This window comes from Nyctereutes procyonoides, unplaced genomic scaffold, assembly GCF_905146905.1.
Source record: "Nyctereutes procyonoides isolate TBG_1078 unplaced genomic scaffold, NYPRO_anot_genome, whole genome shotgun sequence".
Lineage (NCBI taxonomy): Eukaryota > Metazoa > Chordata > Mammalia > Carnivora > Canidae > Nyctereutes > Nyctereutes procyonoides.
In genome coordinates this window covers 63585601-63600182 of record NW_026575146.1, presented here as the reverse complement: position 1 = coordinate 63600182, position 14582 = coordinate 63585601, and the positions used below count along the sequence as shown (strand labels likewise).

The window sequence follows — 14582 nt, the reverse complement described above, 5'->3', positions numbered from 1 at the left end:
CTCTCTCTCTCTCTCTCTCTCTCTCTCTCTCTCATGAATAAATAAATAAAATCTTAAAAAAAAGAAAACATAGGTAGAAATCTTTGTGACCTGGCATGAGGCAATGGTTTCTCATTTTTTTCCCCAATTAACTCCATTTTTTAAATTTAAATTTCTTTTTTTTAAGGGTTTTTATTCATGAGAGAGAGGCAGAGACACAGGCAGAGGGAGAAGCAGACTCTCTGCAGGAAGCCCGATGCGGGACTCAATCCCAGGACCCCAGGATCACACTCTGAGTAAAAGGCAGATGCTCAACCACTAAGCCACCCAGGAGCCCCTAAATTTAAACTTCTTATTTAAATGCAATTAATTAACATATAGTGTATTATTAGTTTTCAGGGGTAGAATTTAGTGATTCATCAGTTGCATATAATACCCAGTGCTCATCACACCACATGCCCTCCTTCATGCCCATCACCCAGTTACCCCATTTCCCCAACTACCCCCCTCAGCGACCCTCAGTTTGTTTCCTATGATGAAAGTCTCTTATGGTTTGTCTCCCTCTCTGGTTTTATCTTATATTATTTTTCCCTCCCTTCCCCTATGTTCCTCTGTTTTATTTCTTAAATTCTCCATATGAGTGAGATCATATGATATTTGTCTTTTCTCTATTTCGCTTAACATTGATGGAATAATAAGTTCCATCCATGTCATTGCAAATGTCAAGATTTCATTCTTTTTTTTTTTAAGATTTCATTCTTTTGATGGCTGAGTAATATTCCAGTGTGTGTGTATCTTCTTTATCTGTCATCTGTCAATGTATATCTAGGTTCTTTTCATATTTTGGCTATTGTGGACTATGCAATGGTTTCTTACCCATGACACCAAAAGCAAAAGTAACCAAAAAAATAATAAGCAAACTGGACTTCATAAAAATTAAAAACCATTGTACTTTAAAGGACACTATCAAGAAGGCAAAAGACAACACACGTAACGGGAGAAAATATTTGTTAATCATGTATCTGGAAGGAGACTAGTATCCAGAATTTAAGAAGAACTCCTACATCAATAAATGGGCTAAAAATTTGGGCAGGCGTTTCTCCAAAGAAGATATAGAAATAGACAATAAGCACATGAAAATATGCTTAATCATTAGTCATCGGGGGAATGCTAGTGAAAATCACACTCAGTGTGGGGTAAGGTAGCTGTAATCAAAATGATGGGCAATAATACACGTTGGCGAGGATGCAGAGAAATTGGAACCCTCACACATCACTGGTAGAAATATAAAATGCTACAACCACTTTGGCAGTTTCTCAAAAAGGTTAGCATAAAGTTACCACATGGTCCAGCAATTGCACACCCGAGTATTTACCCAAGAGTGCTGAAGCCTGTGTCCACACAAGGACTGTACACATCTTCACAGCAGCATTATGCACCCGAGCCAAAGGGTGGGGACACCACAATGTTAATGAAATGATGAATGGATATACAAAAGGTGGTATAGCTGTATGACGGAATGTTAGTGAGCCCTAAAAAGGATGCTGCACTAGTATATGTGACGACTTGGATAAATCTGGAAAACATTCTCCTTAGTGAAAGAAACCACTCACAGACTAGGATTCCATTTATACAAAATGCCCCAAACTGGCAAATCCACGAAGACATAAAGTAGATGAATGGTTGCCTGGGGAGAAGGGGGAGAAAATGAGTGGTAACTAGTGATGGGAATGAAGTGATGAACATGTGCTGGACCGAGGCAGTGGCGATCCTTGTATAATCTCTGAACATACTAAGTATCACTGAATTATATGCTTTACAAGAATAAATTTGATCTTTAATGAATTACATATTAATTTTTAAAAATAGAATATTGAGCATTAGCTACTTTTGAATTGTCATTGTCTTCCCTGGTTTTGCGTTGAAAATGACCTTAAATTTCCATAAGAAAAATTCACAGAAAAAAAATCTTCCAAGGAAAAGCAGACCACACCAAAAAAGAATCCCCATTCATCCAAGAGTACTATTTTTTATTTCCAGTTGGAAATGGGTGATGAATCCAAATCAGAGTCTCTCCCCCAACAATGAATACAATGAACAAGAAATAATTCACAAGAAAAGCTGCCCCCTCACCAGGGACAAGAGAAGGAAAGAGGAATCGTGGGCTGCAGACACGGCACTGCCGTCTGCGGGGTCCTAACACCTCCACACTCCCTCCACGCCCAGCTGTCCACATCTCCACTCCAAGCCATGGGGACCAAGGAGCTGGATGCACCAAATTCTCATACCTCTGGCTATTAGTTACCAAGGTGGAGAGACATGGCCTGAGGGAGTGTGTAGAAAACCCAAGGAGAACTCCCCACAAATAGAAGCTCCTGTGTTGCTGGTATCTGGATCTCGGCATTTCAGGAGGAAAACCAGCCAGCATCCCCCAAAGTCAGGGTCCTGGAACAGGGCAGGGAGGCATGGAGGGTCCTCTCATGGGCCTGGCTGTCCCCAGCTAGAACATAGTGTCCCCACCTGCTCCCATGCTCTCAGACCTGCTCAGTGGATGTGACAAGTAGCTTCTCACACAAGACGACAGGGACATCAGGCGAGTCCCCTCATTCCTGCTCTGCTTTAGAAATGTTAGGTCCATTGGGCACCTGGGGGGCTCAGTCGGTGAAGCACCCGCCTTCATCTCAGGTCATGATCTCAGGGTCCTGGGATGGAGTCCTGCACAGGGCTCCCTGCTCAGCGGTGAGTCTGCTTCTCCCTCTACCCCTCTCTCTGCTCGTGCTCTCTCTCTCTCCGGTCTCAAATAAAGAAAATATTTTTTAAAAAATAGAAATTTTATGCCCATCCTTGCATTTGGAGTTGAAGTCTTTCTTGACAGATAAGATCCTGTCTACTTCATTTTCTTTCCCCAAAACTTTTTCAAACTTAATGATAGAAAAAAATTATATAGAAAATTCCTACCTTAAGTACATTCCCAGGGAAGTATGGCAGTTTGCATAACTCCCCCACTCATTTTTGTACATATTTTTAAATATATTTATTTGACTATTATGTAACATTTTAAAAGTACAGAAAAGTATAGTAATTAATATAAAAGATATACCTCCACCACGGAGATTAAACAAGTGTGAACATTTTCCTCTGCTTGTGTCTTTTTTTTTTTTTTAGAAACAAAATTTGTCAGACTTACATTGGATGGATAGATATGTCAAGTTAACAGTAAAATGTGAATGGTGGAATCTAGAAGGTGTATATACAGGTGTTCACTGGAAAATTCTTTCTGTACATTGGAATATTTTCTTTCTCTTTTTTTAAGATTTTATTTATTCATGAGAGACACACACACACAGAGGCAGAGACACAGGCAAAAGGAGAAGCAGGCATCCTGCGGGGAGCCCAATGCGGGACTCAATCCCAGGGCCCAGAATCACGCCCTGAGCCAGAGGCTGATGCTCAACTGCTGAGCCACCGAGGTGCTCCATTGGAATATTTTCATTATGAAATGTCAGGGAGGAGACACACCTGACAAATACAGTTAAATCTCACCCATCACCACCCGGTCCTCAGGTCCTGTACAGTAGGGATGCAATATTCTTACATTTTTATAGTCTTCATATACACACACATTTATCCATAAACACAACACTTACTTGGTTTTAAAACTTCCATAAATGTTTCCTATCCTGCTTCACTCCAATTAAGATTTTTGAGACTTATTCTGGTAATACACCTATACCAACTACTCTTTTTAATGACTATGTCCCATTCTATATAGAACTTAAAAGTGGCAGGAGAATAAGTGAACAAACTTTAGAACTTATTATTACAGTGCATACAATGTTACATATGATTCATATAGTTATATACAGTATATGCAGTTTATAGATAAATGGGTGTGTATAAAGAGTATAAAAACACGTCTTGTGGGGCATGCGTACCCAGGCCACAGGAGGCCCTGAGTCCCTAGGCCACGCACCTCAGGATATCATGGAGAGGCCCCAAGTCATGACTGTGCTACCCATGATGGCAAAGACAAGGGACATGCCGCACCCGCCCCATGCAGACCCAAGGAGGAGACACATGGGAGCTTCACCTGGTTGCAGAGAAACACACCAAACATTTTACAACACATTTGTGTAACTTTGGCTACCGTCCCTATAGTTTCTGGAAAATGTTTTCCTAAACATTCAGAGCATCGCCCATATATCGGCCTCCATCTGTGGGTCTCTTGGGCCTCAGCCCGGCCTCACCAGGTGCCTCCAAGCTAGGAGCCCTGTGATGACCGTGTCTGTCCAGACCCACACCCCGTGGAGGCCATGTCGTGGTTTTCTCCTCTCGAGCGATTTTGAGAGGAAAGGCTGTAAAACACAGAAAGGCCATGCAAATGGTGTCACAGTGCAACTCACCGGTCGTGGAATGCGGGGACCTTGGAAGGACACTGCAAATACTGCTTAAACCGGAGTTCGAAGGCCTGTCCGATGGAGCCGATGACGTCCTGAGCCAGCCCGTCGCAGCACTCCAGAATGTGGCAAGCTGTGAGCACAAGCAGCACAGGCCCCATTAGAGACCGGGGGGCCAGCAGGCTCCTCCATGGGAGCCCTTCCCCATGGTGAGGTCACAGTGGGGAGGGGCAGGGGGCAGGGGGGGAGGGATGCGTGTCCCTCACCGGCTGTCCCAGCAGTGCCACAGATGCAAAGTGTTGCCATGGGGATGCACCTCTCAACGGCTGTCTAAAACTAACGGTTGTATTTGTAAATGCATTTTAACATTTTTAATTTCAAATTGATTGCTCTTAACAATTTCTTAACAGTCTATAAAATACCAGCTCAGAGCCCAGCAGAGAGAAGCAGGGTTTGGAAGGAAACGTTGATGGGAACATCGGCGACATCTGAACCGGATCATAGCAAGAAATGAGCTCCCCAAGGCCCCGGGGGCCTGGAGAACCCACCTAACCCAGCTCTTGTGGAGTGAGGCCTAAGCTACCCTGTGGATGCAGAGGGGGTTGTTTGCTTACTTCCCAGTGGGAGTCAAGTGTCCTCACTGAGTGTCACAACTCAAAGACACCAAAGATGAATTTAAAGGGGTTATTAATTCACCGGGGGCTCCCACCACATGCCACCTGCACCTGCTCCCATGTGACATAGGCTACTCGCGCAGGTTATCAGAAAAGCAGCTTGTGTTAAAGAGATCAAAGCTGGGGGGGGGGTCAGTGGCCTGATGAGGGCCCCTCGGGGGCCTGGAGCAACTCTCAGCCACTCCATGACAGGCCCCCGCCGGCCCTGGAGGGCACCCTGGCCGGCAGCATGGCTGAGGCAGAATTGGTGTGAACTGCCAGAAAAAAGAAGGAGCAGAGGCAGAGGGCGGGTCCCCACTCCACGAGAGAGTAGGATGTCTCCTCCCAGACACTCGTCCTCAGGGGGCCGCCAGAGTCCCAGCCCACCCTGTGTGACCTGCATGGCATGGTCTTGTCGTAACAGGGTAAAGGTATTGTCCCCCAAGAGAGGGGCCAGTGCAGGTGTCACCCTCCATGTGGCTCCCAGCAATGGCTAGGACGTCACTGTATTTCAGGGGGGCCCTAGGGGTGCGGCGGGGGCGGGCAGGTGGCGGGAGGAGGCACTTCCACAAGGGGAGCTGTCCCCACACCCGTGACACCACCAAACCGTCCTCTGGCTGCACAAAGCCAGCCAGGCCATGCAGGTCAGCCGGATGGCTGCTGCCAGGCCCGGGGATCCTCAGCTTCCTGTCCCCCCCCACCCCCCCAGGCTGGAGGAGAGCACACGGAGGACACGGGGAAAAGCATGTCCTGGGAAGAGCCACGTGGCTGTATTTCAGCTCCCGATCGAAGTGCATGCTCTTGGGAACACTAAGGATGGCCGAGACGTGTGTCCCAAGGAGACCGATGCCCAGCTGCATTTTTATTATTGATTATTGTTGGGATTGGTTTTTATTTTATTTTTTTAAAGATTTTTTATTTATTTATTCATGAGACAGACAGAGAGAGAGGCAGAGACACAGGCAGAGAGAGAAGCAGGCTCCATGGAGGGAGCCCGATGTGGGACTCGCTCCCGGGACTCCAGGATCACGCCCTGGGCCGAAGGCAGGCGCTCAACCGCTGAGCCACCCAGGCATCCCGGGATTGGTTTTTATTAAACATCAACCCTGTAGGCACAGAGCAAGCCCATATTACACTGGAGCTGCTGGAGGTGTGGGGCTGCGCAGGGAGCAGTAGGAGGGGACGTGTCTCTCCAGCTGCTAAGGAGGCAGGAGTCTAGGCAGGAGGGAGGCAGACACGGTGGTTCCCACCTGATCGCTTCCAGCCACACATGCCCCCTGCACCCCCTGGTTGGCCCCAGCCAAGGATGCTGCCCGGTGGCACTTTGGAGAAGAGTAGAGTGGGGAAGGGTCAAAACCGAGGAGCTTCCCTTCGTTCTGAAAAGCAGCCATGGTGAGGGAAGGACAGAGGGTGCCTCCCGACCCATCTGTGGGGCCCCGCTAGTCCAAACAGCAGGGACCCAGACACCTGGAACCGGCCCTCTAAGGCAGTTCCTGGCACACCTGGAAGGGGCAGGGCTGCGGGTGCACGCTGCCCGGTGGGCTGATGGGCAGATAGGAGAGGGCAGCAGAGCGTGCAGATGCTGCAGCCACATCTCCACGCTCCGGCACCTCATGGGCTCCTTGGAAGGAACAGCGACACTGGTGAACTCTCACCAGAGAGGCGCAGGCCCCCAACCTCAACACAGTTTCCAGCCAATGGCAGCCTGTCCTCTGGGGCGTCTGCAGGCCCTGCATTGCTCGGACTTTTACATCAGAGACTGGCAAGAGCTCCGGGCTCCAGCTCCCCTGTACAGACCAGGCGGGTGCCGCTTCCCGGCCCCAGAGGCGGACTGGCTAAACTCTTAGAAAGTAACTTCACACCCATCAGATTGGCAGGGACTTAAGCACCAGGGAGATGAGGTCAGGCTGGGAGGTGGGGGGCCCTAACCCAGTATCACAGGTGCCCCAGTGCAGACCGGCACCCGCTCGAGGCAGAAGGCCCTGTGAAGACAGACCCTGGAGCCAAGTGGCCACAAGCCGGGATACCAGGAGCTGGAGAGGGAGGAAGGGTGCCCTCTACAGGAGGGGCTCACAGCTTGCAGCCTTGTACGCAGGAGCCCTAGCAAACCTACGAGGCAGCCTCCCACGGGGAGAACAGGCTAGTGGGGAGCCTCTCATCTGCCGCTCTCACCCAGGCCAAGCCCTGCTTCTCTGCAGCTTCTACAGGAAAGTTGCTGCAAGGTGGGGAGCTGCTGGGCTCCGGGTGTCAGCAAGGGCTGTTGCGGATGGTCCTTGGCTCATCAGGACCATCCGTGCCCCCCTCCCGTCTAGGCTCAAAGCTTCCCGATCGCCCCACCTCTGGTTCAGGAGTAAGGATGTGGCCAGGATAATCCAGAACATTCACCTCACCTAAGGGGACCCCTCGCCCCCCAGACACCCGTGCACCTGGGGGCAAATAAGGCTGACACAGAAAGCTCTTGTCTTCTCTGATGGCGTGGAAGGCAGGCAGCCCCGCCACAGCCCCGAGTACCAACCTGGGGCAGGAGGATGCCGGGTGGAAAATCATCCTCACGCACTAACACGGGAATGCAAATTTTTATAGCCCCAGCCGGGTGGTGATCTGCAAGGTTCACTGACCTCTGAACCATCTAACCTCTCTGCAAATGCCCCCCGAGAGGGGCCGCACAGCAAGGCAGGGACATCTGTGCACAGACTGACCCCCGGGGCTCAGTTCACCTGGCGGATGAAGCTAACCTCACCGCACCACATCACCGACAGTAACCTGTTCCCTGCCGCCTGTCTTGGAAACACATCCAAGAGATGGTAAGGGGGAGGGGGCCAAAACAGAATGCTAAGATCTCATTTGCATTGGAATTTTAACAGAAGAGAACATATGTATATGTATGTAGATAAAAAGTTCTGTAAAGCAAACTAGAAGATGTTAACGGTTGGTACCTGGGATGGAGGGTGGGAGGAGGCATAAGTGCAGCTCTAGATTGCTATACACCCCCCCCTCAAGGCGATGGCAACTCCGTCCACAAGTTCTAAGTTGGGACTGTGGGAAGCACCCATATTCAACGGTATTCAAGGGTCGCACACCTGTGGTCAGTGTGCCCACCCAGGCCATTGGCACTTACAGAATGGGGTGGGGGGGCATGGAGGTAGGATCGAGTAGGAAAGGGTCCACAGGGATGGAAAGTCCTTGAAGGCCTCAGAGGCCCCATCCAGCCTGCATCTGAGGCCCTGGCAACATTGTGGGGCATCAGGGGGTTGGCAGGTGAGCTGAGCTGCAGGGCTGTGCCGGGCAGTGGAGTTGGCAGTGAAGCTGGAGCTGGGCAGGGGGACAGGTGGGCTATGTGCAGGGTTCCAGGTGGGATCCAGGCCACCCTCAGGGCCCGAGTGGGTGCTGTGACTGTGGACCAGGTGCACCAAGCTACGGTCAGCTGCGCACAGGTGTGTGTTTGAAGCTCACAGTCATCCAGCGTCTCCTAACCCGGCAGAGTCTGCTGCCACACTTGACTGCCTGCAAACCTCAATTACCATTAACAACACGACAGGACACATGCTCCGGTCAGCGAAGGGGGCCGAGATGATGAGCAACATCTGGTGTCCAGCATTAAGCCTGTCTGCCTGCGAGCAAGAGTGTGTAAGTCAAGCATTGCTTACCTCTGCGATTAACAGGGTCCTTCGCTACGTATGCCACATAGTCTGTTGTGTCCTGTCAAAGAGAAATGAGACATCCACATCACTAATGACAGGTGAGTCGGCACAGCCAGACGCACAGCACACACACAGCAGCTCAGGAGTCAAACGCTCCCCGACAGGCGGCCTTCCTCCAACCACCATGGGCAGTAGTCACCCAAATGGAAGATTCAGACTCAGCCAGGCCTGGGGTTCTGCATCCGCAGCCAGCTTACACTGGCGCTGACACTGCTGTCTGTGCCTGCAGCCCGGGCAGCAGGGATGTGAGGTGTACCCCATTCTCTGCATGTTGGACCCCCTGAGGGGTGCTAACAACACGGAGGTCAGAAGCCCAACTCCCAGACAATCTGACCTAAGTAGACTGCATATGAGGAAGAGGGTCCTGAGAGTGGAGGCTGCAACCACTGCCCTCCACTCTGCCTAACAGCGGCCCTCCACCTGAGCTGGTGCCGGCATCCCTCGCGGGGCTTGTGGAAACAGATGGCAGGGCCCCACGTCCGGGTTTCTGATTCCATGGGTCCGACGTGAGGCCCCCAAATGAGCATTTCTGACAAGCTTCCCAGTGATGCGGTGCTGCTGGTGCAGAGGCCATGAGGAAACCAGAAGCGAATGTTCAAAGGTTGGTTGCAAATGCCTTCCTGGATGGATGAGACACCACAGTTCTTTTCTTCTCAGACGTAAGCAGTCATTTTAATCCTTTTAAGACATGTGGGCTCCATGTAGTAGTCTGGCAGTTACAGGTGACACACTAGTCCACTTGGCCGCCTCCTCATCTAATCAGTGCATGGAGGAAACTCTGCCCTCAGAAGTGGGTGGGGCTGCCACGTGGATTTTAGTTTCTAAACCAGCAAAGGAATCAATAATTATCTTCATTCTTGAAAGCAGGGAAGACCTCCCCGCAAAGTTGACATTTTCAATATTCAAAGAAATCTCAGGGAGGCAACTGGTAAAGGCTCGCCCCATTCTTGCAGCTACTTCCCAAATGTCACTGCTTGGAAGGCTCAAGGGTTATTGACAAGCTCCTGGTGTGTTCAGCATCTGAAAGATGCTGTGTCATGTGTTCCTCTACTACTTCTCTCCATGCCCAAGACACCTCCCCCCACTTCTCTCTCTCTCTCTCTTTCTCTCTCTCTGCAGTGCTCCAGGAAAACCCCCAACAGGAGTGGGGAAGACAACGAGCGTGGGGGTGTGCACCGGTTATGAGCACCTACGGCTGGTGGTGCCAGTTGCAGGGTACCTGTCCATAGGCCGATTCCCAGAGCCCACAGCCAGGGCTCTCCAGAGGCTTCTGACATGATGGGCTGCTACCTGGGGCCCCTCCTGCATGTACCCGCCTATGCTATTCCATCCTCCTATTCAGGCCACTGTCCACTACTCTTTTCAGACTGAACTGGGAAGGGTGTAGAGCACAGACCATCAACCCAGCCACCGGTCATTTCCATCAAGGAAGATCTGGTCAGGATCTGAAGCCAACTGCCGCTTGTAGTCACAAATGCTCTCCATGGATTCAGGAGATGACAGCGTTGGAAGCGTCCTATGATAGGACTCATGTCTCTCAGTTTGTGATCCACGAACCCTGGGGCCAGGCAGATATGTTTGAGATGTCACCAGAATTTTTTTTAATATGTTTTATTTGCCATGATAACCTTAAAAATTAATGCAAGAATATCCAGAACAATCTGAACAACCACTGTTGTGTCAGTTCTGCATGTGATGTCAGCGTCAAGGTTGTCTATTGAGTCTCAAATTTTAAGGGTGCCAGGTTTTTAAAGAATTAGAGAAAAAAGAACACTCAGACTAGATGCTTTTGCCCCAACTCAAGCAATTAATGTCACATTTGTACATAATGATGTATCACTGAAGTGCTGGCTTGAATAGAATAAATTAGTGGAAGTACTGAGTCATCCAGGCACCCGGGGTAGTGGAGAGATGCTGACCTTGAAGGATCCTGCACTGTGGTGGCTGCTTCTAGAGTCATGCCGAGAGTGGAAATCCAGCATCGGCAAAACCATCCATCACAGGAAATTAACGTTACTTTGAATGTTACTGGCTTTACTGTGTTTATCAGTAGTAAATGTTTGAATTTGACTGGGGTTTAGTGTTCAACAAGAAGCATAAACCTAAGGAGTCTATACTTGACTGATTTTTGTGCCTATTTGGGTAACAAAATCATTTTGCATCAGCTCATAGGCAAGGCAGTTCTTCTTTTTACTTTCTTATTGTAGTCTGAGAAATGCTGCTCTGGGGAAGGAAGGCCAGGGATGTGACTTGTGTCCCACGTGTCCTGTCCCTTGGATGCTTAATGGCTGAGCCAAGGCAGAGCTCTTCTCATGTCAATACTGATCATTTTCTGGCTCACTGGGGGAGTGTATTGCTATTCAAAACACTGTTCTAGACATCACACGGCCACACATGGAACACTCCGAGCTCCAGACACGGGGCTGCTGGTGCCTGTCCTGTGACTGTTCCATCGCTGTTCCCACTCCCCTAGAGCTTCTGAGCCTGGCCAGCACTCTGGCACTTCCCTGGGAGAACTTGGAACACTGTTAATGACAGTAGATTAAAATAACGGTGCACCTCTTGGGGGGAGTGGCTGGATTAACAGTGTTTTCCAATCTATCTTCTTTGATAGAAGAATGCCATTTTCAAAATGCCATTTTCATACTGAGTAAACCAAGGCACAAAGCAGTAAGTGGATACACACTTAGTGGCAGAATAAGGCATACAGCCTGGAATTGTTAGTGTTATTTAAACATCTACCAATTATCCTGGTCACAAATCAGTATGGAATGGGAACTTATGCAAATGCGAATATGCATTTGGACTGGTTAAAATGGAAAGTAACAGAGTTCCCTGCCCACCCTGGTATCCTGACATTTTCTGTGTCAGAAAAAAGCTCAGAAGAAAATATTAAAAAGTCATGAATTTCTTTAAGGGTCACTGAATGCTTCCTTTTTTTTTTTTTATGACAAGGTGTTGAGGACATTTGAAAGCAGCTCACAGGCCCGTGTGCATCCTGGAGAATAAAATAATTTTAACTCAAGTCAACATATTTGGTTTCCAGAGTTTTTCTTTGCTGTATACCCACTCATTCTATCAGCATTAGCTGAGGTTTGAGACAAGTTCTTGGAAGAATCTGTTGCTACAGGTGTGTTCTATTCCTTCCTTTTATTTTTCAAGCTGGGTCACCTTCCATATTTCAGAAACTATGGTGCCAAGCATCATATTGAGCCAGTCGTTAGGGCCCCTGCAAGTCGATTAGGGCCGATGCAAACACAGGGGATGGCGTGAGGACAGATATGCGTGCAGGTGCGGTGCAGGTGGAGAACGGGCACACCTGTCCCTCCACATCCTCAGAAACGCACCACAGATGGCTTTGATTGTGGCAGACTCCCACTTTCTAAATGTTTGTCTCAATGAGCTCTTTCACTTTACAATAAAACCTAAAAAATGAAGGGGTTGGAGAGAAAGTAAAGGGAGCAGAGAGGAAGGGAAAGAGGAAAAACCATGGCGGAGATTTGAGGATGAGCCCCTAACTACGAGAGACAGTGAGTCAGGTGGGTCCTGAGGGGTGCACAGATGGTGCTCCGTCATCCTCTGTCAATCAGGCGGGGGTTTGAGGGCAAAGAACCGCATGCAGGGCAGCCAAATCCCTCTCCTGCCAGTGCCCTGGGCCCAAGGGTCTTGCCAAGCATGACATCTCCAGGGCCCAAGGGTCTTGCCTGCTTGACATAGCCCCAGGGGCTGCAGCCACTGGGGCGGGGGTGGCAGACTCAGGGTGTCTGCAGCCGAGATGCCTGGCCATGACTGTACTGTCCTTTGGAAATGTGGAGATGAGAGCCAGCAGTGGGAACTGCCCCCTCCATCTGGCTCTGCATGAGCCAGCAGCCGTTCCTCAGGTGGGGGAGCAGGGGACGAAAGGTGTATGTGGGCAGAGGTGGGATAAACACAGGGCATGGGAAATACTCCCTCCCCAGCCAGACCCAGACAAGGTCTCAGGCACTGATCACCTGGGCTGCCCTGGACCTGTCAACTTCTACGTAATAAAACACCACTTCTAAACCTCCATGCTCTCATTATAGGAGACTATTTAGCAGCAAAGGGGCATCTTGTCAGGACAATTTGTCTTTTTGAGTAAATTTAGCTCCAAGAAAATACTCATTTTGTTGTCAGAATTTTTAAATATTCCCCTAGATCGGTGAAAACCTTCTGGGGCCAATGAGACATGGTATGATAATAGTCTCCAGGGGTGGTACTTTCATCCCCTTAGCTTTGGGAAGGGCTGACTGGCTCCTCTTCCCTCGAGACAATTTCTTGCCTGGGTTGCTTCAGAGGACTGGCCGGGGACAGTGAGCAGCAGTTACAGTGTGTAGGTGTGTGTGTGTGTGTGTGTGTGTGTGTGTGTGTCTGACTCTGGGGGAGGAGGAGGACGGAGAGGAGGGAGGAGGAGAAGAAGGAGGGAGAGAGACAGGAAGGGGAAGAAGAAGATGGGGAAGGGGAGGAAAGAGGCAGGGAGGAGGAGGAGGGAGAGGGGGATGGGAGAAAGGAGGAGGAGGGGAAGGGGAGGAGAGAGAAGGGCAGGAGGGAAAGAGTGAAGAAGGGGGGAAGGGAGAAGGGAAGGGGAGGAAGGAGAGGATGGAGATGAGGCAGGTGGGAGACAGGGAGGGGGAGGAGGGAGGTGTGAGAGGAGGGAGATGGGGAGGGGAGGAGGGAGATGAGGAAGGAGGAAGATAGGGAGGGGGAGGAGGGAGTGAGGGAGGAGGGAGAGGGCAGCTTTCTGATGACGTGGACACTGTCTGTGGTGCTGCTGACCAAGCGTAGGGAGCAGATTTCCTTGTGACCCCACCTTCTTAATGAAAGAAGCAACACAAAAATAGAACATTCTCTTCTGTTCTCCCTCCCTCTCTGTCTCTCTCTCTCTCCTTCTCTGCTGGCAAATCAAACCAGTAAGACTACAGCATTGAATTTGGGGAGAAAGATTCTAATTCCAAATATCTATGAATAAACCAGATCCAGTAAACCCGCGGCCCTCCAGTAGACCCCAGGGACGAAATCAGAGGCCCAGCAGCGGGAAGGAAAAGCGCAGGGCCCCATGGCCGGCCAGGGAGCTGAAGCTGGGGAGCCGCCCCACGAGCACCTCACAAAGCCCACACTCGAGGGACTTTTGCTAGTTTGGAGCTAAGGAACTGAACCCGAAGGGCGGTCCAGAGGGGCCTGTGGGCTGGGGCTTGGGATCCCAGTACCTCCCCGCCCGCGGGCTAGAGGCGCCCCGCGCCCCCCGGCCCTTCTCGGGAAGCCCCGGGCAGCGCGAGGAGAGCAAGCCGCGGGCACTTACCGGGTCTCCCCCGGAGGCGAAGGAGATGGACTGCATGTGGTGGTTCGCGATGATCTGCGGGCCCAGAACGAGAGAGTCACCGTCACGACCCACCCCGCGGCTCCCAGCACCAGCTGTCGGCGCACAGCACAGGCGCCAGGCCCCCGGGATGGGTAAGGTGGGCCCGATGGACACAACCTTGAGGTCGGTCATGGCAGCGGTCCCCTCTGGGGGGCCCTTCCCGATGCCCCAGGCGCACGCCAGGACCGCGGCACCTGGGTCTGATCGCACCAGGGAGGGAGGAGCTCTGGGCACCCGCTCGTCAGACGGGGACCCCAAGACCCCGGCACTATAGCGGGCAGTGCCCTGGCCACCGTCGCAGCTCTGACAAGGAGTGTGTCTCTCCACACAACAAACGTCTGCTCCCAAAGACACACGCGGTCTTCAGCAGAGACAGACCCACAGCCAGTGCAGAGGGAAGTGTGTTCCCCCGCGTGAATCCAGGGTGCGTGCTAATCAGAAAGCCCGCCAGAGATGGGGGCCACCCCGGGCGCTC

General features: G+C 50.8%; 1 protein-coding gene across 2 annotated transcripts in view; it reads right to left on the bottom strand.

Moving 5' to 3' along the window:
• Nucleotides 1–14582, bottom strand: part of SHC3 (SHC adaptor protein 3) — a 105695-nt gene that overhangs the window by 28773 nt on the left and 62340 nt on the right. For both annotated transcript variants that reach the window (XM_055310933.1, XM_055310934.1), the window contains exons 5-7: nt 14048–14101; nt 8677–8728; nt 4383–4509 (exon numbers count right to left, since the gene is read on the bottom strand). In XM_055310933.1, coding sequence (XP_055166908.1) covers nt 4383–4509; nt 8677–8728; nt 14048–14101 — 233 coding nt within the window. The remainder of the gene's footprint in view (nt 1–4382; nt 4510–8676; nt 8729–14047; nt 14102–14582) is intronic.